Source organism: Podarcis vaucheri (genome assembly GCF_965113315.1).
Source record: "Podarcis vaucheri genome assembly, chromosome: 5".
NCBI classification, from domain to species: domain Eukaryota; kingdom Metazoa; phylum Chordata; class Lepidosauria; order Squamata; family Lacertidae; genus Podarcis; species Podarcis vaucheri.
The window spans coordinates 37,797,695-37,821,158 of record NC_138763.1 but is presented as its reverse complement, the minus strand read 5'-3'; the positions used below and the strand labels follow the sequence as shown (position 1 = coordinate 37,821,158).

Genomic DNA, 23,464 nt, shown 5'->3' with positions numbered 1-23,464 from the left:
TATTTACTCATGTTGGTGTTCTCTTGGAATTGTGTGTACCTTTTCTAATATAATAAATCCCTTCATGGGCTTTGGAACTTAAGCTGCAATCTGTATATACATTTCAACTATCCTTTAATCATACCACCTCCCCATAAAAAAAAAACCAAAATAAGGCAATTCCCAGGCTATTTCTCATGTTTTTATGTTGAATTCAATATTAATTTGATCACTGGTGCTATGTAATTTGACATTGCTAGACTTTGTACCTGAACTAGGATCTCTGCTAGGATTTTATTTAGAAATCAGGTTTTTTGTTTCCTGAAAGTTTTGACAAAACCACAGTGCTATCCTCAAAATTCTTACTACAGTGGTGCCTCGCAAGACGAAATTAATTCGTTCCGCGAGTTTTTTCGTCTAGCGAATTTTTCATCTTGCGAAGCATGGTGTCGGAAAAGTTTTGGAAAAGCTTCAAAAATCACCAAAGTCCTCAAAAAAGGCTACCACACCGCGTTCTATGAGTTGCTCCTCGAAGTCAAGTCGCAACTGTATTAACGGTGTTCAGAAAAAGGAAACAAACTTGCAAGACATTTTCGTCTTGCGAAGCAAGCCCATAGGGAAATTCGTCTTGCGAAGCAGCTCAAAAACCGCAAAACCCTTTCGTCTAGCGAGTTTTTCGTCTTGCGAGGCATTCGTCTTGCGGGATACCACTGTACTCAGTTTGAGGATAGTTATAGGTAATGTCTCAAGATCACCGTAGTTTGGACTGAACAGCAGGGGAGGTTATAGTAGGATGCAATTCTAGTACTACATCATTTCATGGTCCCAAAGGTGCATTATAGGCACTGAGGCTGTCTTCCATCATTATCTTCTGATCTCAGTATTCTTTTACGTGTGTTAAAGGAAAACAGAAATACATAGAAAACTAAAGATACACACACCCAGCCCTCGCAAGGCGCTGGACTTGGGGAAGGAGGCACGAGGCTCTGGCAGGGTCCTAGAGCCCTCACATTCTTCTCAAAGTTGAAAAAACACTAACTAGGCTTTGGGAAGGTGGAGGACTCTAGGACGCTGTCTGAGCCCTTACACTTCATCCCCAGCACCATCCTTGGCAGTGCCAGGGCTACCAAGGCCTCAAGGACAGCATGCAACCTTCAGGCCTCATGTTTGATTGCTGTGTGTTAGGACATAACAAGTACCTCATTTTTCTGCCTCTCCTAGAAGTTAGTCCGTAACCTTGGGATGACATTGCACCCTGTATTATATAAGCAGGATCAATCTTCTTTGCTTCCTAGTGAGGGTGCCTACTTCTCAGCAATGCAGAAGGAAACCAGGAGTTTGGTCCCAGACTCAGTGACTTGAAGAGCCCATGTTCAGCAAGAGCAGTGAGGCATGGATCCTGTCCTATATTTTGCCCTTGTCACAGGACAAGTAGAGAGCCGAGCATGTCCCAGGAGCGCCAGTTGCATCGCACAAACTGGTGGGGAAATGCTCTGGCTTCGATAGAGATCGAGCAAGCATTGTCAAGCAGCATGCAAGGAGAGGCCCTGAGGGACTTGATTCTAGATGATCGTCAGGATCCCTTCCAGCTCTGCAATCCTGATTCTATGAAAAATGCAGCTTTGGCCTCACAAAGCAAGCAGGACCAGAATATGGAGGAGAGAAGTGAGCAGAATGTTTCTTGCCACTCCTGGTTTGATCTTTCAGAGGAAGGGACTCTACCCTATCTTACAGAGCAGGCCAAAAATTTCATGGAATATGTCACAAACAGCATTTGGTTATGACCCACTTTTCAATTAGCCTGACATTTCCGACTCAGCAGGGCAGAAGTACCAAAAATACAAAGGTTTCTTTTAACTTGGTTTATTCAGATACAAATTGAAAGCAGTTGATGAATGGAGCACAGCCCCACTTCCTCTGCCTCCTCTCCCTCCAAAAGTCTATGATCAAGAGGAGAGGAGAAACAGCAAGAGAAAGACAGCAAGTTATAACAATGACAAATAAGCATCATGGTTCAGACCTCTGCTTTCTGGCAGCTTTAAGGGGCAATCAGACCTACGACCTACTACCAGTAGACCAGTTACCCCTAGATGCAGTTACTTTATAGATGGCTACACTGCCATCTTTTAGGCTGATAGCACTGCTGATAAATGCAGGAAAAAAATGCTTTGTAAACATATTTACCACCTCCAGCATCCATCAATGAAGCGACTGAATTTCAAAAAGGTGGTCAATATTTGGGGGTGGGGAGTGGCGGGTCCTCTCCAGCCATTCTCATCTCTTCTAAACAAAGGTAGCTCTAATGCTATTTTAAGAATACAACAGCCACCATTTCCAGCCTAGCTGAGAGCTGGTAAATTAACATTTCAAGGCATCCAGAATTTGCTGAGCTTTTCTTTAGAAACTAGTATACCTTACAAGTCACAACATAAACCTGAAAAGCAAGTGAACATCACCACGCAAGAGAAACTTAACCTTGTGTAGTGTATAAACCAGGGAAAGAAAGAGGGGGCCAAGCCTCTGGCAATAACCACGCCAGGCTTTTAATATCACAATTTTGGCATTAAAGCAAAGCATTTTAAATCCATGTAACAAATCTCCAGATTTCATGATCAGAATCTAAACACAAAGAGATGGAATCAAGAGAAGGAAGCAGAGGTACTTTCAATTCAAGTGAGCCGGTGGATGTTTCTACCACCACCTTTTATTAAATAGCAGCCACCATATTTTTAATATGGAATAGAAAAATACCCAACAAATACAGGTTATATTTAATGAAACCATATCCTGGTTAACTTGTCAGTTCTTCCTTTTGGATGTGCTGTGAACGGCCTCCAAGCTGAAAGAGAGCACTTGTCCAAGCCCTCCCTACTCTCTATACTGAAAAGTTATATTTGTAATTTTCGACCCATACTTCGTACTGTATCATTTGCTATGCATGATGAGATTCCGTGATTTCTAGAATGACACCACTGGGCAGAGTATGAGAGTTTAAAACGAAGGGCCATTTTGGAACTTAAAAGCAGTAATACATCTCTCTGGAAGCACTGTATCCGAGATAAATTAAAGCATGAGTAGCAACAGTTGATGCAAATCATCTTGTGAGAGCTTTTACCCCCCAATTTACACAGGACACATTCTGCTGGGCTAAAGAGACAGCTGTTGGATAGGTGTCTGTGTTTTATGCTGGTTTCCACATCAAACTACAAAAAGTGAGACAGAAGCAAAATGGGATTTTAAGTTTTCCTTAATAACAGAACTTGTAAGAACCAAGCACTCGGAAGGGTTTTACTATTCTTGCTCACCCTTTTGGCTTGCTAACATAAAAATAATCTTCAGCTCCCAGGAAACACTGCCTCCTTTTCCTGCAGGTACTCTTGCACGGAGAAAGCCTGACTAAATCTATTAAGGCCTTAAATGATGACCCGTTTCTTGATCCCACTGCAAAAAAATCCACTCAGCTCCAAGGCTGCACAGAATGCTGGGGTGGATGGGAGGCAGGGATGTCAACAAGCACCTATGAAAGCTGGTAGCCCTAGGCTCTCCATGGAGCTCCCCTCCCCCCACAACACAAATTGGCAGAGTTAGCTTCTTATTGTTCTTTAAAGAGATAAGATTTCAAAGTCTTCATCTTCTGAATCAAAGAATCTTTCCAGTCTGTCTGCATCGGAAGAATCTGAAAGGCAAAGAGAGGTATAAATCATAATTAATATAGTCCTGGAATTATTTACACCAGCACATATATTTAGATCTATCAAGAAGACCAGGAACGCTACTGGACTATTTTGGGAACCAGCACATTACAGAAAGTTGCTTGTGCAGGTAAAAGAAAAAAACTGATCAGATAACATGCAAACAGGCTCTGTTCCTGTTATACCTGGGAGAGGTCAATGAATATTGTAATTTCCCTAACTGAAGATTGAAAGGATACTAAAGTGCTATGATGCTACACTCTTTATCCTGAAATAGCTATGTTTGTTCCCTTGCATATTACAGATGATACATACTACACAAAGCACAATACTTTGCTTTGAAAGTGTGAATTAGCGCCTGGACACATTATTAATGACATGTGAGTCTCTTCACCATATTCCCCGCATAGGGTTAGATGCAAAAAACAATAACATTGCCATGGTGTCTATGATCCAAAGAGAACAAGTTCAAGTAGCTGGCAATGAGATTCACCATGTCCAGCTAATTTAACAGGTCCAGTTTGACATGAGTGGGTAACAGAAACACACAGATCATTGTACTGGCAAAAAATGTTAAACAGTCCCAACAGAAACCACAGAAAATGTTAGTGTACACTAAAAAGCAGAAACTCAAGCAAAGCATGATAATTTTATGATAAATATTAGAAACAAATTTCAAATCAGATCTGGTAAGAATTTTTGCAAACCTTTGACAAAATTTAAAGTTTCATAACTTGGAGTTTCACCTCAAAATTCAGATTCTAAATCTGACATCAAAATTAAACAGTATTTGGTTTTTTTTACCTACTCAAGAGAATACTTAAGAGTTATTATTATAATTTACTAAATATTGTATGCTGGTTGTCAAATATTAATTGCTGCTGTAAAATTATGTAATGTCAATGTTACCAAATATTCTCTGTTAAAATCTGTAGAGAGGAGTTTTGGAGAGACTCCCAGTATGGTTTAGTGGTTACCTAGGACCTAGCAAACCAGGGTTTACATTTCCATTCAGTCTAGCAGCTCACAGAAAGACCTCGAGTCAGTCAACTCTAACCTACTTCACAGGACTGTTGTGAGAATAACAGCCGGGGGAGACCCACATAAGTCACCTTGAGAAACAGTGGGATATAAATTTAACAACAACAAAAGGGGGATTTGTTACGGTTATAGAGAAAATAGTATTTAAAAGTAAACATTTTTCCACAAGCAGGAATGCTGTAAGCAAAGCATTAGTTAACATTTTGCCAGAAGGGAGACCTTACACAAGTGTATGCATAATATTTTTGACAAGAAATAGGTTGGTCTCCTCATCCCTTCTAATGAAAGAAAATGTGCCTAAATGGTCACTATGTTCATTTCAATAGTGATTCTATATGGGATTAAACATTCCAAAACTGCAACTGAAATGAATAATTTCAGTGGGCTTTCCAATGCCGAATGCCTCATCTAGGATATATACTTTAGGCTAAGAAGAATTAAAAGCTAGCACAACAATTATGCAATTGGAGTAACCAAAAAACGGTCAAATAGGCAAGCATTACCTGGAGTAAGATTCAAAACATCAGGACTAGAGAAGTGCGAAGGCTGGTGTTCAACCAGTTCAAACATTGGTAGGGCTCCTCTGATCAGTGACAACTGTTGGAAAATAATGGGAAAAGTGTACAACTAGCTGGTAATTCCTCAGTCAAGGTATTCCTAGGGTTTACCATAACTTGTTAATGCTAAGCAAGACAGCTTCACACTTTATGGATTTGTATTTTAAAAGCTATTGCTTATTTAATATCATTTTACTGTGAAATGCAAAGCATGTTTACTTCAAAGTAAGTTTGGATGTATTCATTAGGGCTTATTCCCTATTTGGGGCTGATTATTATTAAAAGCTTGCATAGCATTGTAGCCTTAGATGCTCTTTTGCAAAACACCATGACTTAAAAAAAAAATCCTGGAAGACGCAAATGATCAAAAAATATATTAACAAATATATATTTCACGGGGAACTTCACAAGAAGAGCAGTAGGCAAAAAGGTTTAAAAAGAAGCAGCTGAAACATTTCCCCACTGAAGTACAACCTGAACGTTCCTTTGCCCCAGGGATGGGGAACTTGTGGCTTCCTCAATGTTGCTGGACTTCCAACTGCCATCAGCCCCAGTCAGCATGGCTAATAGGGAACAGGGTTAAGGGGAGTTGCGTCCAGCAAATCTAAAAGATCACAGGTTCCTCATTCCTGACCTATCCCAGATGCTGGTCACATGGCTATTAAGGAAGGCCCTGGTCTCAAAGAAGTCAAGCTAAGATCATATGGTCATCTTTGCATTAATGCTGATTCTGTTCAAATGTATTAGTCAAAGCTGAATTCACTTCTAAATTTTTTTAAAAGTTTCTTGGACACATCCTTTTTTACCAAAGGACTTGCTGTAGACAAACCTTCTTTACTTGCTGGCACCAGTCATTGAAGTCTTCCTCATTGTTGCAGAAGAAGCCCTACAAGGAAAGGCAAAGTTTGCATCGGCTTAACAGAAAATGCCTTCAAGATCAGCAAAAATTGTGTCTTGTGTTCTGTGTACAGTGGTGCCCCGCAAGACGAATGCCTTGCAAGACGGAAAACCCGCTAGACGAAAGGGTTTTCCGTTTTTGAGCTGCTTCGCAAGACAAATTTCCCTATGGGCTTGCTTCGCAAGACAAAAACGTCTTGCGAGTGTTCCGATTTTTTTTCACTTCCCCCCCCTTTTTCTAAACCGCTAAGCCGCTAACAGCCTTTTAGCCGCTAAGCCTTTAATAGCCGCTAATCCGCTAAGCCGCTAATAGGGTTGCTTCGCAAGACGAAAAAACCGCTAGACGAAGAGACTCGCGGAACGGATTATTTTCCTCTTGCGAGGCACCACTGTAAATGAATATATCTTGGATATGTTTTGAGAAGCAGACACATTTTGACAGCTAAAAGGTTAGTATAGCGAGAAGATGGGAGGGAGGCAAGGCAACACCACTGTCCTTGTAGGGAGAGGAATCGGCTGGAAACTAATGGAGAACTGAAAGACAGTTAACAGCTGTCTCACAACGTGAAAGTTCACTGCAGGTGCACATACTCACCACTGCAATTGAAGGATCAAGCTCTGCAATGCTCATTCTGCAGGGTGGATGCTGACAGTGGAAACTCTCATCAGGGATGTGGCCACTCTCCATGGGCTCCACTGCAGGCTGAGTAGTGTGTGGGTCAAGATAGATTAATTCTTCACCTAGACAAAAATAGACGCCATAAAAAGGAAATACAATATTAGACTTCCCAAGGGAAGAGAACGGATCAGATGTACGCTGTTGCTACATTTCGGGAAGATCAGGAATGGGAAAGTCAGAGAGGTCTTAAATACTTGCAAAAGGAAACAGTGAAAAATGGCGTAAGATGGTAATGCACGAGGGACCACTCAATTCAGTGATTTTTTTCAGGGGGTACCACCTATTTTTCAGAGGTTGGGGGAAGCATTGACTCTATTTCTCAACAATTAATACTTTATCTAAACCAAAATGATACACAAAGATTTGTTATTTAGCAAAGCATTCTTCTTTAATGGCAAGGAGTGCCATGTGACATGGCAATGTGAATCTGATAAAGTTGCTCCCTTGGTAGGCTTATAGCTGTACTCCCAAAATTTAGCTAGGTAACCCACTGATGTACTCACTGATGACAGTTACTCACCTACATATCCAATGAAATAATGAGCACTATTAGGTTTTCCTCCAATGACTCCTAAGGATTGAGGCATCATAAAACAGTGCTGGAAAACAGGCAGGCAATGAGTCACATATCAGCTGGCATAAACTGGAAAATCTACCCAAGTAAAGAACAATCTGTGTAAACATGGAGACACATGCTGGCCTGCAGATTATTCAGGAAAAGGCAGCAGAACAGTCATTTTTAGAACAAATGTTCTGCCGCAAGGTAGGACCACCGCAGTGCACAAGATTTGCAAGGAGCAAGGTAACTGACAGCGCAATTTAGGAATGTCTACTCATAAACAGGTTCTGCTCTCTGGTAAGTAATTTCCCCCTCTACCTTCAGTGTTTCAATGTAGGCTTCATTGATGTCTGTGAGACCAAGGCGAAGAGGTATCAGGAGCACCAAAGGTTTCCAGGACAATAGCCTGTCCATACATTCTGCTCCATCTGGATAACCATTGGAAAGCAAGTCCAATTCTGCAGCAGGAAATGCTGAAGCCCCAGGACATGGACAGCTGAGCTTGCACAGCCTTCCTATGAAGAGATAAGTCATAAGCAGAAACACTTTCAGGAAAAGTCTCAAATAGCTGCCAAAAAAGCATCCTTTGCGTTCATAGAATCTAAGAGTCGGGGCACCAACAATAGGACCTAAACTTTCCACTTTCCTCCAAGCACAATATGAAAGCACTCGAGAAGATTTCTGGTCTTGTCCTATTTCAGGCATCCACCTCTAACATGCCCCACCTAAATTAGTCAGTGGTCTGATATTTGTAAAATTCTTTCCCCTCTTTAAAGGAAGTGCCCTTGTTCATAGTTAAGAATCAGTTTCACTTTACAATCTGAAATGATGAAAGTTAATTGCACTCATTTGTCTTTTCTGGTTGGGTTCTAAAGCACATCCCCATGAGAGTCAGGAAGCATTGCTGTAACATAGACACTCCACAGTTCCGTTCCATTCCATTCCATATAGATTTATTTCATCAAAAAGACAACAAAGCCCCACAAAGGAAACACTTACTAATTTCCTCCATCACAACAGTATTGTCCATGGCTATGTGCACTGCCAAGGAGCTCCATGTATCAAAAGTGGCAAGTTTTCTAGAAGGAAGAGTACGAGAAGAAAGTTAGAGGCAAATGCATTAGAGAAAGGAGAATCTGCCACTACATCAAGGGTTTAGAACACTTTGGAAATCCAGATTGCTACCCGGTGGTAGTCATGTAGCAAATATAGCAGTGTTTCCCAACCACTGTTCCGTGGCACACTAGTGTGCCGCGAGATGTTGCCTGGTGTGCCGCGGGAAAAATTAAAAAAAATCGAAAGATTTTTTTCTAAAAAAGTCAAATTTTCGATTGGGGTGCTGTCACTAGATGACCCCTGGGGTTCCCTCCCTCCCTCCCGCTCTGCGCCTCCCTCCTCCTCCTCCTCCTCCTCCGGGGAGGCCCTTCCTGGCTCTCGGCCAAGGCTTGGCGGCTGCCACTCACTCACTCGCTCGCCCACCCGTCCCTCCATCCCTGCACCTGGCCTCTCCCCCTTCGTCCCCGGCGCGGGGGCTGCCGGGATCCGTAGTCCCCTCGCCCTTGGGCTCCGCGCCCGCGCGGGGTGCGCAAACTACGTTTCCCAGCGTGGCCTGGCGGGCCGGGCGTTTTGTTTGAAGCGCTCTTCTCCCGGCCATGGAATGAGCGCGGCGGCGGTCGGGCAGGCAGGGGCTCTTCCGTGCAGACCCCGCGCAGCCTGCCTGCGCCCCCGCGGAGATCAGGCGGCAGGATGGAGCCCGGGGATCCCCGCAGAGGCGGAGCGGCGGAGGCTGCCCCCCAGGTAGGGCTGCGTCGGGGGGGTTTTATTTTTGCAATGCTGCATCCGCGCCGGAGGGGACGCATCAGACCGCGGGGAGACCCCTTGGCGGGCGTGCAAGGCAATGCATGCGTGCAGGCGTTGCATGGAGTGCAGTGCAATGCAATGGCAACGCGGCGCCCTGCATGCATGCAACTTCCACCGGCGCTCCGGACTTGGCAGGTGAGGGGGGTCCCCAGTGGGCGGCAGGGAGAGCCGGGAGGGCGAAGGGGAGCCGGGGAGGAGCAGCGCTGCTCGCCGAGCCCGGGGGGGAAACTTTGGCGTCGTTGCGCCGGGTGTTGGAAGCGGAGGCTGGCGGGGGCCCCTCACCTGCAAAACCTGGTCGCCTCTCATATATTTCGTGCATTGCATTCATCGCCCGCTTTCTCTTCCAAGGAGCTCCCGGGGGCGCGCGTGGTTCTCCCCGTGTTATCCTCGCAACAACAGCCCTGCAAGGTGGGTCAGGCGAGTGGCCCAAGGGAGCACCCAGGGATTGTCCTGGCCAGGTGGGGTGATTTGAACCCTGCTCTCTGCCCAGTCTTCGTCCTCATTTAGCCCCCACATGTGCATGACTGTGCATGACTGAGGTTTTCCCCCCTCGTCTTGGCTATGGTGTGAGTCTGTGCTGTTAATTAATGGGGTTCTGCCTTCGGAGAAGATGAGCCAGCCCTCAAGGAGGTGATTATGTAATTTGCTAGCAATTCATGTCCCTCCCGGCGTGACGCTGCGCGCTGACGTCACGGGGCTGTAATGGTGGTGTGCCTCGAGATTTTTTTCATGAAACAAGTGTGCCTTTGCCCAAAAAAGGTTGGGAAACACTGAAATATAGTATCCCAAGCCTTATTTTTCATATTATTTTAGCGAGCAAATTTTTGCAGCTCTTATTTCACAGGAGATGTTTCCCATGTGTATAAAATACAAACATCATAGTAAAAGGTCAGAGATGAGACATGATATAGGCTGGCCTTCTAATAACCAGTGAGGCAGAATATCTACATAGTACTATCCGCCTTCCCCATAGATTCTTTACTTATATGGAACCCTAACCTCAATCACCCCTTCCACTAACCCCATACAAAATGCATATTGTGATATGGTGTAAGTCAGAACTGCATATATGTGTGTTGATTTGGATAAATGTTTTCTAATCATTCAATCCAAGGTAAATAATTCTAATTTTTAGCACAGTAACAATTACTAAGAGTTTTGTGTACTAAAAAATAATAATACCCAGGACAGTTGGATTCACTGAGCACTTACTTGAGTACTTGTGCAACTGTGTTTGGTCCATACCACTGGCCTATGGATTTCCCCTCTCCAACTCCCATCTGGGCTGCAACAGCAAACAAATCATAATTGGTCCATAATTTCAGCCAAGGCTCTTTCTGAAACACTATGGGTACTTCAATTAGTTAGCAGATACTTAGATTTTGCTACCTCTCTGGAGCAAAAGGGCCGTGAAATAATTGCAAAATGCATCAAGCAACAATATGCATACTCCTTTAAATAAGGCATATTAGAAGGCTTAGGAAAAGCGTTCTAATCTCTATTGAAATGATTTAGGTATTAAAAAGTGGAGGAGAAATGCTCGTACTCCGTAATGCACAAGACATCTCCAGAAGCATCCAGGAAAGTACCAAAAATGTGCTTCCATGGGGAAAGCCATAATAATCTGACACAGTTTTTGTTGTTGGAAAAACCATTCTGTTCACCAGATTTTGAGAGATGCCAAGAACCCACAGTTCTCCTTAAATCATATTGCAGCTGCTTGGCATATTTGGAGACCAGGGCTATAACATGTTTCCTGCCTTCTCCATTAATCCCTAAGAACACATTTCTGCACCTTAGCCCTGAAAGCATTAAAACTTCTGTGTTTGCTACATACGTTTGGGTGCTGCCAATCATTGTGATGTCCATTGGGGCAACTCCTGACTTTTCATTAGTTACTCTTAAGCAGTCCTCAAAAATCTTAGAACGTGCCACACACACAGAATCAATTGACTCTTTTTAACTGCTTGACCTTAGTCAGGCATATGAATAGGCGTTGACAGTCACGCTGTCTGTTTTTCTTATCCTAATTATTTTCAGGAGTCTTATTTACTTGGATAAATTAGTATAGGACCACAGCATCAGCAGACTTAACTCAGTGGGATTTACTTCTCAGTAAGCATGCATAGTATCAGACTGCTCGTTATGCTAAAACCAGGATTTTAATTTAATTGTGATTCCTAATGAAGTTGAGGGTGCCTAGTATCAGACAGTCACTAAATATGGAAGAGGTCCATCCATCCAAAAGTGGATTCACAAGACCATTTAGGTGATATATACAGCTGTCAGAGACAGACCCACAAGGGACTTTGTCTAGTGAAAACATTCAGCAAGAGTTGTTCTCTGGCATCAGATATAAAACACACATTTTAAAAAAATATACCATTGTCTTCATTTGTTTATTTGTGAGCAGGACAATATCAGGGCAATATCAAAGGTCAAACCACAGTGGACTTTTTAAAAATTAAAAACAAATAGATTTCTAATGGCTCCCTAGTAATTTGATTGCTCAGCGCATAAGAAGCCTGAAGATTTTGAATAGAAGGCTATTCAGGAAAGTCTCACTGGGTTTCACTTTGTGTGCATTTCACTCCACATTCTGTGAAGTAGATGTGCCAGGAGATCTTGTTTGTATTGTTACAGATGAAAGGAAGTTGAAGGTCTATCTCACTGTACAGTAGCCTGCTCTGCAGAGTAAAATCTCTTGATTAGAGCCTTCTTCTCTGGGATAGGATTTACAATAGGAAATTTAAAAAGTCTAATTGCAAGGGCTCTAGGGTTGTCCACATGAGCTACAAAGGAAAAATACAGGTAACTCACTGACAAGTAAGACTTCAGGAACAGTTCTATGCACCTGGTAGAAAGTCCCACTGAGCCCAATGGTGTTTACTTCTGAGTAGATATGTATAGGATTGCACTATTATAGAAATAAGCATAATTCTGAAATGGCCCACATCTAGTTCCATAAAATGTGAAATCTGAATCACCTCCATCACCATGTTTCCTCCTCCTCCTCCAAAACTCATATAATGACCTCTCTTTCTGAACAGCACAAACAACATATGTTGTTTTGTTCATTTACAGCAACAGCAACAGATGCTTTGACTATACCATTGTCCTCATTAGTTGGCATGAGTTTACTGTCTAAACACAGTCCACATTCTTAGTATATAGTTGACAGTGCAATTTATAAGTAGTTTCCCGCAAAAATAAAATAAAAAAAATTGGGAACTCCTTATTGCAAGGAAGGCATAGAAACACAGCATAGGTATCCATCTTACCTATTTGGTGGATTGAGTAGTAGCTGTCTTTTTTGTCAATGAAGGCATTTAGAACATTGTAATAGTTTTCCATTTGCTTCTTCCCTTTCACCCACCTCCAATCTGAGATATAGAAGATCTAATCAATTTTCTCAACTCCACACATTATTTGTTTCCACAACATCACAAAAAATTACAAAGAATATTGAAGACTATAATCCCGAACTATTAAACAAAACCGTTTGGCAAAGAAAAGGAAAGCAAAATCAACATTTTACTTTCCAGTCTGGTCTCTGAGTAGCGAAAGACACCTCAATCTTGTTTTAACACCCTCCAGCTGAGTGTTTACTTGCATTCCTGTCATGTAGCACTAACAGTAACGATTTATTCCTACTGTGACAAATCCATGCTCAAAAAACACTTCACACTGCAAGAGCAAGCAAGTTGACCCACCACCAAAATAACTGTAGGTTAGCATGTCCCTTGTGAATTGCACTTTTACCCAACATATTATCTATATTTAATATTATATTTAGGGACAGCTTTATTGTCCAGTTCTTCACAGTTTAAATGCAGTTTTTAAAAGGCCCTTTTGGTATCTGAACACACAAACATATCACATTGTCACAGTACCATATTCCTTTGTTTTTTTTGGGGGGGGGGGATTTGACTTACCTCTGCCTAAGTGTCTGCAAACCAAGGCCTGAGCAAAGATCATCTGACCGCACCTTAACATGCAGCCCCAGCCAGTGTCAGATGTGGGACCTGTTCCCCCTGCAACCAAAAAGAAAAAACAGAAACCAACCATAGTGGCACGTGAGGGATATGTGGTATGGGGCAATGTGATTTTTGCTGTATACCTGAGCAGGCATAGGTTGGAAAGCCCAGAAACCCGGCTATGGCTGTAATCCTATTTACATTTGTTGGGGTTAAGACCCACTGAACACAGTATGACTTATTTCTGCATTGGCATTCATAGGACAGCACTGTATCATACTTGTCTTCTCTTCAGCTCAGAAAAATAAATGCAAAAATTAGAGGAAGTAAAATATATTTATGTAACACACATACACACATGTTTTTATTGAATTGAACCCGGATTACACATAGTATTGGAAAAAGAGCTACAGATATTTTGTAGCCATTATAAGAACAACTTCTAAGTCTACAAACTGAACGTCCCAATCCCCCATGGTCATAATTTAGGAGAAGGGGAATGACCCTAATTTAGTGTTAGAAACTGAGATATGAAAGCTAGGAGCTAAATGGCAGCTTAATCCTAGTTTATAGGCGCAACAACAGAATGTCTAGGCACCCTTTTTCATAACAAGAATGCAAAGCTGAAAATGAATGAACGGCAGCTAAAGTATTATGCTCATTTTTCGCATGGTCTAGTCCAGGGGTCAGCAACCTTTTTCAGCCGTGAGCCGATCCACCGTCCCTCAGACCATGTGTGGGCCGGACTATATTTTGGGGAAAAAATGAAGGAATTCCTATGCCCCACAAATAACCCAGAGATGCATTTTAAATAAAAGGACACATTCTACTCATGTAAAAACACCAGGCAGACCCCACAAATAAGCCAGAGATGCTTTTAAATAAAAGGACACATTCTACTCATGTAAAAACATACTGATTCCCGGACCGTCCGCAGGCCGGATTGAGAAGGCGGTTGGGCCGCATCCGGCCCACGGGCCATAGGTTGCCTACCCCTAGTCTAGTCCTTCCCCTGCCCACCTCCTAATATTCTTAAGAGGGTCTCTTCTCCAGTCTTCAGAGAAGACTGGAAGTAAGGGAGGCTGAAAAAGGCGCTCCTTTCCTTCTACTCTGCAGTTTTAATCTGAAATCTTAGGTGCAGTACTGCGCCCAGAGCTCAGAAACTGCTCACACTAATGAAATTCCCAGTCGCAAAATGCACCTAGAACAATGGGAGTTTTGCACACTGCCCTAATTCAGTGGTAGAATATCTTTATATGCAGAGGGTCCCAGAATCAATCCATGGTATCTCCTGGTAGAGCTGGGAATGTCCTCTGTCTAGAACACACTACACTGCCAATCAGTGTAGATATTAGTGAGCTAGATAGACCAAAGGTCTGACTCATGCTTTCTATGTAACCCTAACCCTATAAGAAAACATTAATTTCCACCTATACTTTTAATTATTATTTTTAACACCTTAAAATGGAGTGGGTTGTCACCTTATTGAAAATTCTCTCCATCCTCAGCATTCTTTACAACTATCAACTTTGGCTTCCAGAACATTTTTTTTTAAATGCAATAGCAATGTTATTGAAAGTAACATATTGTCAAATTGTTTTAACTAATATAAGTTTTTTTCCTCTTTTGCCAGTCAAGTATTGATCTATTTCATGTTTCTTTTCATCTCTAATCCACCTTTTGCCCAACAAGTGATCCCAGGGTATGGGTATACAGGTATGCAACAAATAAATTATTCTGGGGATAGACTTCTAAGCATCACACACCCGCCCTCCAAAACAAGTTTCCTTTGTATTTTTCAACTTCTGCATTTTTTTGTGTTTCCTGTTTTCAAGGTGGGAGCACATTTCCTTTTTCTATGAATACCAGAAATAGAAACAAATGTCGCATTAGAAAAGAGGAAGAAGTAAAGTTGCTTTCCAGAACCTAGCAGAGCAACATGCTTCTATGCCACCCTCCAATGAGCAGAACAGGGCTTTCAGATTTTGGTAGCACAACTCAACACATGATCCCTGTTGTCATCACTGGGCTAAGGGGCAATTGGGTACTAAGAAATAAACCAGCTTCATTTATGGTGTAACATAGTGAATGAACTCTCCTACTTACCAATGGCAGGAAAGCTTTTTCTGTATGTGAACCAAAGACGAGAGGTCACGTCTAACAGGATCTCCTCTTTCTCTAAAGAAGTGAAAACACCAAATGTCATTTTTTTCTGGAAGTGCATTGACACTGTGCTGATTCAGTGGTACTGTCACTGAATTAATTAACCAAACCAAGAGAAGTTTTTTTAAAAAAGTGGTTCCTTTTGGGGAGGTTAAGGAACTTTTTAAGTTCATCAGCTCTCTGGACTACAGGCTACAAAAGGTACAAGACAACTAAGCCAAGATTAATGCAGTATGCATGTGGAAGAATACACATTAACATTTCATCTTTTATTGGGAGCTCTCTCTCTCTCTTTATTTTAGCCTTTAGATTCCAGAGCCTAAGCTCATTCAGGGAAATGAGGGTGGACTGCACATCTGTATGTGAATGATGACTGCTCTCTCTATGAATATTCAATGGAGGTGGTTAAGAAGGGAAAAGAGAAAGGCAAGCTGTTAAATCAAAGCCACAAACATATACCCCAAGCCTTCAAAAAGTAGAGTTAGCAACACAGCTGACTGGAGTATTTATAGCCCTTCAAATACCTGTTAATACACTATATTTTCTCCCCAGGATCCAAACAGGCTCTTTGGTTTCCGGGAAGTCTTCATACTCAAACCTGAGAGTATCGTACGTGAGAGTAGCTGTTCAAAAACAAAAATACACAAGACCGTCACTAATCTTTTGAGGCTTTTGTCCCTGCATGTAAGGATCAACACGTAGCTAAGGTTTGGAGGTTATACCTACCAAATTTTTGCAATGCAGTTTCCTTACTCAAAGAGGTGTTAAAATGATTTTTTTAAACGTGTGGTTTCAGATAAAATGCACATTTATAAATATATTTTGGGAGAAAATAAGTTCAAAAGTCCATATTTAAATGTGCATTTTCATACAGATTTTTAAAAAGCACCACACCAATATAGAAAAGAATGGATTGATAAATGCATGCTTATGAACTGATCTGCCCATCACTAATCTTAAAACCTCAACATTTCATTTCTTCCTTTTCCAGCATATGTAGATACAAGACAAGCCAATAGTGGGGGTGACCATTATTCACACCCAAACACACAGCAAAAGAACCAGTAGCCAATTTTCGAACAACATGACACACATTGCTCCATGTCAAGCTGAATTTTCTGTTCACCGTCTGCCAAGATAGATACTCTGCTGGAATCCAGCCACTTACTGGATGCATCTAGATTCTGGTCTTTCATTGTACGTTCTCAAGTGGTTTTCAACCAGTGGGTCACACCAAGGCCACCACCTGCACTTTTTTCGATTTCAGTTTTTTTAGAGAAAGAACAACAAAGATAGGAGGAGCAACAGGAAATAAAGTAACAGAGCAAGAACAACTCAGAGGAGAAAAGCTGAAGGCTACAACGCTCCTTGAGTTAGACGAGAAGAATTTTATGCAATTTTCAAAATTTACACACTTCACTCCTCATAACCCTTCAGGGATTTAGGCTGCAAGGAAGACTCCCTCATCCCCAGAAGTGCTATTTCACTCCCGATTTACAGATTAGGAACCTGTCTTACATTTCACTTTTATTGGGAGCAAAAGAGACACCCCAACCCTTATTCCACGCTACACTGCCAGAGGGCCTTCTTAGCAATGGTGTCCTGGTTGTGGAACACTCTTGTCAGGGGCTCAGGAACAGAGGCACAGGGGAGGAAGGAAATGGAGAGCGAAGGGGAAGAATCTGAGGGCAGCGTAGGGGAGTATGACAGTGACCCGAGAGATTCCATGAGCTTCTCCAGCGGATCGGAAGATTCCCAGAAGGAGGCGCCGATGGTCAGGGCAAGGGGGGTCCCAGGGGGGACGCACCAGAAACAAGGGGCCAGCGGGGACTCCCGAAGCAGCAGCGGGAGATCAGGACCAGCTTCCCCACCAGAGCGTAGTGGGGGGGAAGAGTCCCATGTGTCAGGGCCAGCGTCTCCTCCAGCAGGGAGAGAAGATGAGTCAGGGCTGACCACGCCTCTATCGGAGAGTGGGGGAACGGAGGGGAGGTCAGGTCCAGCTAGCCCCCCCAAAGGGGGAAGCAGTGACAGGAGCAGTGTAACGGTCAGGAGGAAGGTTGGTGGCTGGGCGCGCGCGCCAAGTTCGAATGTACAGGCGTGTGAGACAGAGAAAACCCGGATTGGGAACCAGGTCCTAAAGCCTGCCGGAGGCAGGGGGAAGATTCAGGGGACTCAGCGTCAGAAGAGTCTAGGAGCAGCAAGACACCAGCGGACGGGCGGAACCAGAGGAGGAAAGAGCAAAGGAAGAGGTGGAGCAAGGCCAGAGTCTTAAACTGGTGTCTGGGGGGAGGAGATTCAGAAGGAGCTTCAGCGGTCTAGAGTTTCAGACGTAGAGCTGCGCGCTGCGGCTGTGAAAGCAGAACTGAACTTCAATAAAGACTTTTGTATATAACAACGAACCAGGACCTCAGGCAGCTCTGACAACTCTTCTCTTGAAGCTTGGCTGGTGTTTACTTTGCCTGTTTTGTGGTACCAGTTGAAGACAGAACTCTTTCTCTAAGTAGTGTTCCCCAAATGTTTTCTCGGCTCCCCCTTGGTTCTAAAAACTCCTCTCCAGTGTCCCTTATCTTATCCCATAAAAAGCATTATTCAGAATAGCAGTTTGCACGACCCACTAAAGAAGATACTCGCACAATAAAATTCAAACAGTAACAACTGCACATTTATTCAAAATCCAACGGAAAATATGTAGTTTAATTAAGTCGGCAAAATTGACGACCCTGATCCAAAGATACCAGCTTTTCAAAGTCTGATAGTCATTTACACCTGCAGTGCCCCTGCCTCTTGTGCCCCCCCCCAGGTAATCCCACTGCCCTCCCGGGTGGGTACCGCCTTGCACTTAAGACGGAGGGGCCCCAGTGCACACTGCAAGTGTGTGACATCATGCACACGTTGCATTGACAGGAGAAGGCAGAGGCCAGTGTGGCATGGCTTCCTTTCTCATGCTCAGGAGGAACCAGCCACACTTGGCTCCTCACTCGGCCTCCTCTACCCGCTCAGCATGGAGGGGGCACAGCCCCCTGCCAGCTGTTTTAGAGGGAGTTGAAAACACTTCCAACCCCTAGGAGTTGGCATGCCTGCCACCCACTTTGAGAACCACTTTTCTAAGCCACCTGAGTATATTGGTGTTTACATGAGAGATGGACCTGTTTAAATGCTTTTCAACTGTATTCTATTGACATATTCTATTTTATATTGTTGCAGCCTACCCTGGGATCCAATGTGATGAGGGGCAAGAAATAAATCTGATAAACAAATGCAACCTTTCCCCAATTTACTCATATCTGCAACACTAAAAGTAACACGATGAACAAGTAGCAGAAGGCTGAAATCTATAAAAAGAGAAAATTCTATGCCTCCGTAGCAACACCAAAGGAACCATACAACCCATTTCTAGGAATCTGAATCAACATGAACAAATAAAGGTTCTGAAGCAAATATGCACCTCAATGTCACATCTTTCTCTCCTTGACCTTCTTCATTTTGTGTAGTCAAAAAAAATCAATAGATCTCCAGATCATACATTCAGTTCAAATTTCACATGCTCTGCAGCCTCACCTTAAGAGGGCATCATGCCCCACTGCTAGCTTATTATATTCTGTTCCCAGACAGTGAGGATGCTCATCAAGTCACATATCAATAATTCCTCTGCATTAAGATGTTTCAATATCAAGATTGATATATATTATAAACCACATAATACTGTGGTCAAGTTGGTATGATGATAAGCAGCAGAAAGATGGTCCCAGCATAGACAGGCACATGGTTTAGATTATTAGCTTGTTGTGCCAGCTGCAGTATCTTTCATCTGTTGAATTCTATGGGGCTGCTCTGGAACAAATAACTTCTGGCAACCTTACCAAGTGTGCAGTACAAGGAAAAACTCTTGTCAATTAACTGTGGCAAGGAGTCAGAAAAGCAATCAAAAGGACTCAACTATACATAGAAAGCTAAAAGATCATCCAGGAGATCTCTAGAAGATGACAACCTGCTGCTGCTGATTATATTTATTTTATCCCCTCCCCCAAAAAAAAAAAAAGAATATTTGGGCGGGAAATAAATTAAATATAATTATTTGATTTATTTTGCAATGAGCACATTGACATCCATAAAAGGGAGAGTAAAAATCCCCCCCCTCCTCTCACCAGAAGCCACGTACTGTAAGTATTATTATTTCTATTCTATGATCTTCACTCATGTTTGTTTACTATCTATTTTTGTTATTCCTTCAACTGGCACCTCATATATTATATCACCATACTTTCTTTCATCCAAAGGAGATAGGACTCTCACAAACATAGTTTTAACAAAGTGGAAGCAATCAGGAAGTCCAGATTTGTAATGCAGTCAACATAGTTTTCTCTATTCTGGACGTATTATGTTATTACTATTGAAAGTTTTTAATGTTTGCTGTTTTAACGTGTTTATATTTTTCAGTTGGGAGCTACCCAGAATGGCTGGGGGAACCCAGTCAGGTGGGTGGCATACAAATAATAAAATTAGTAGTAATAGTAGTAGATAGTCACAAACCGGCAAAGAAAGCATCCAGTTTATTTACCCCCATCAATATTTGTTGTTTTCACAAAAGTGACTCAAAGTGACTTAAAACAAAGAGATGCCATCTTATCAGGAAGGGTGTTTCACACAGTGCCAGAACTGGACATTTAATATGGCAGCACCTACCTTTTGGAAATCCCTCTCATTATATATCAGACAGGCAGAGTCTCCATTGTCAGTATCTGAATTTATTTGAAATTGTTTTATATATGCAATTGTTTTAACTGTTTTTATTGTGTTGTGAAATCGCTTCAATAAGTTTCATAGGAAGCAAATCCAAGAATAAATAAATAACACAGGACAATTACCACCATTATAGGCTATTCATACGCAGTTATTTTTACTGGTCAAAGCAGGAGAGGTTTATATCGCCTATCCGGACACAGCCATCGTTTTTACAGACAAATGATTCTATATTACATGTCAAAGGAAGGACAAAAAATGAAATATAACAAGGAACTGCCATTACACTCTGGGAAATGGTACATCATTCTCACAGTTGTCTGTGAACCAAGGCACCATGAAAAAACTCAAAACCACTTGTTCTATCTGCTTTGCAACTTCCACAACTAGAATGGCCAGGCTTGATAAAGAATGGCCATTGTTAAGACTCTTAGTAATGAGAAAATCTTATTCATTTCTCAATGATTATAGTCAAAGATCAGAACAAAATAAACTGTTAGTGTTTCTGGAATGCCAAGCTACAATAAAGAAAGCAACCTCAATTACTGAGCCGTCACTTCACTAGCTCAAGAGCAACTTCTTGGGCAACTGATCCTTAGCAACCGATGTTAAAATAAAGTGTTTATCATAGTGCCAGTTTCAAGAAAGTAAGCAAATTATTGGTTAGTGTTAAGGCAATGGAGATAAGCCCCAACTCTTAAATATGTCAAAATATGACTGGGATGAAATTGGGGGAAATCTTTTTAAAATTTACCACCACCAAACCCACAAACAAAAAAGCCCCAGGGTGCCCTTTTGCATGACTTCAGCATGTGACCAACCAATAGAAAACAGAAGAGCAACATTGTATATAATAATAATAATAATAATAATAATAATAATAACCACCTTCCACAGGTGGCCAGTAGGTGCAGTGGCTAGAGAGTTGGATATGGGAAACCCAATAACAGCCAAAGTAGTCATGACATTACCACCATCAACCCTTTTATGCCTGTTTAAAAAATAGCTTGCACACAATACACACCCAGCTGGACTGAACCACGGCATGGAGCAAAGGGTGACTTTATGCCTTTGCCACACTATAGTCCTGAAACAGCTTTCACACACCAGGTATTTGTAAAAATCAAAAAACAGCAAACACAGACACAAACACACTAAGACAAAATGTGCTAATAGTTTGGTATTTAGCTGTAAAACTCACTCTGTAGTGCTGGACAGATTTTTCAGTCTAGCCCATTTCACAGGGCTTCTGGGAGACTAAAATACCACTCTGAACTCCTGAGAGAACAGGAGAATACAAATGTCATTTTTAAAATGTGGCTGACATCAAATACACAGCCAGTAAAAGCCAACAATTTGATCTGAACTAGGAATCTTCTTCCACAAGGCACGTGATCACAGACACAATTCTGAGTTGCCTTCAAGCATTCTGGCTGAAGGAAACAGGTTACCTGCAATCAAATGACTCTAATACTGTATTGCAACTAATTCTAATTATTTTCACTTCATATGGCTTGACCAAAATTCCAAAAGATAGGGCTGCCATGGAGCTATGGTGTGGTGAAATAAAGAGCACATATATTTAGAGGGTATTTGTATAGTTTTCGGAGCCATACATTTCATACCATGATGGATTCAGAACAACTGATTACTACATGACAGTTGATCTGTAGGGGTATGCCAGTAGAATACTGTGCATTTCTGTCAGACATGAATGATCGGTTATCTGGGAGGCACCTAGGGGCTTTCAACAAAGTTCAGTAGGGCACACAGATTTAAGAATGTGTGTGTACTTGCTTAACTTATCTTATTTAGTGGGGGGGGGGGGTTAAGAACTTCAGTCCTTGACTATCACATGTTTTTCCACCTACTGGGGAAGTTCAAGGAGGGGATGAAGAATAAGAGAGTTACTTGATTCACTATCTTATTCTTTACTATCCTCACGGTTTTTCCATCTTAGTTGTAGCACTTTGGCATAGTATTATAACCAGCTGTCATGCAGCCGCACTGTTCCACAATGCCCCAAAGAGAATCCACTGCAGCAACATGTCGGGGAGCAAAAAAAGGAAAACACACTTTCAGCTTACAAGGCCTCACACGCAAACTTCACCAACTCCCACTAATTCCCAAGTTCTTGTCAACTTCATAAAACTTTTAACCCTGGCATATTTCACTAGGTCACAGCACCCACCGGTGATGAAGCGTCAGCACTGTGGACTGAAAACAACATTCTATGCTAATACTAGGAAGACAAAAAACAGGCTGGCTTGGGCAGGGAATGCATAAATAGCATACAATGCCATAGCAAGCTGTGTGTCTATTACAGAAAGGAGACTGGGAGGCGAAGTACCACGTTTGCCTGACTCCCTTTAACAACTTTACCCAATGACCTCTTCTATAAAGGAAGTGTGTCCCCCTCTCTTTTTTGAGACACGACCTCTTGTGCCCCCGACACAGAGCGCCCCCCTTCCATCTCCCCACTCTTTGAACGACCCTCTCCCTAGCCCATCCCGCAACACCAGCTTCTCCTGATAAACAGACCGACCCTCCACCCTTTCACACCCCAATCGCCTGAGCCACAGACACAAAGAAAGCCCCCCCCCTCCGCCGGCCCCCGAACAGCCTCCCCATTCCAGTAACCCAGACATTTCCCTTCTCTCACCCGCGTCCATTCTGCCCCCGCTCAAGATTCAGGGGCGACCACGGCTGTCTCCTTACAGAAACAGACCACCACAACGGCGCACTCTAACCTACTCGCCTCGACTGTCCGACTCTCGCCCAATCGCGTAGCTCTTCGCAGCCCATCTGAGTGGCGGATAGGTTCGCTGAAGAGGTCAGCAAGCTCTTCTGCACCGCATCGCTTCCTCCTGATGCTAGGGAGGCGCCATCTTGCTGTACGGAGAGAGTGACTCTGCCAAACGGGCTCCTTTAGGTCCAACTTCGCACCTTTCTGAAGTGGGGGGCGCTTTGATTTCTTCAGGATGTGCTCCCGACCTCTCCGAGTAGTACAACCACCACAGGATAGAAAAAGCTCAGACTGTGGAGGCCGCCATATTTGTGTACGGAACCTTAACGCCCCGCCCCCTTACCCCCCCCAACCTCCAACATTGCAGTGTCTAGGAGTTCACGTCACACTTCCATTCTAACCATATTAAATCCCCACAACAGTCCGGCCGTCTTTCTGTATACCGACAGTGAGGTAAAAAGCCGTTGCTGTTGTTTTTTAAAAAGGCAAGTGTGCTGTAGATACACGTACGCTCTGACCAAACGCCGCCTGAGGACCGCCCCTGTGAAACGGCTGCTCCTTCCGTACGGAAGTG

The 23,464-nt window shown here is 42.8% G+C and overlaps 1 protein-coding gene across 2 annotated transcripts; it reads right to left on the bottom strand.

Annotated features, from left to right (window-relative positions):
* Positions 1–1,826: 1,826 nt before the first annotated feature.
* On the bottom strand, positions 1,827–23,191 carry ATG4B (autophagy related 4B cysteine peptidase). 2 transcript variants are annotated; one of them, XM_082221892.1, is made up of 13 exons: positions 22,903–23,191; positions 15,929–16,027; positions 15,348–15,419; positions 13,200–13,298; positions 12,546–12,647; positions 10,477–10,549; positions 8,404–8,483; positions 7,723–7,919; positions 7,366–7,444; positions 6,762–6,907; positions 6,099–6,155; positions 5,216–5,309; positions 1,827–3,655 (listed from the first exon to the last, which is right to left on the bottom strand). In XM_082221892.1, the coding sequence occupies exons 4-13, from the start codon at positions 13,258–13,260 to the stop codon at positions 3,582–3,584; spliced, it is 963 nt and encodes a 320-aa protein (XP_082078018.1). In that variant the 5' UTR covers positions 13,261–13,298; positions 15,348–15,419; positions 15,929–16,027; positions 22,903–23,191; the 3' UTR covers positions 1,827–3,581. The 2 variants fall into 2 exon arrangements, with proteins under 2 accessions (XP_082078018.1, XP_082078017.1); XM_082221891.1 differs by having other exon boundaries at positions 22,807–22,961.
* Between the last annotated feature and the right edge of the window lie 273 nt (positions 23,192–23,464).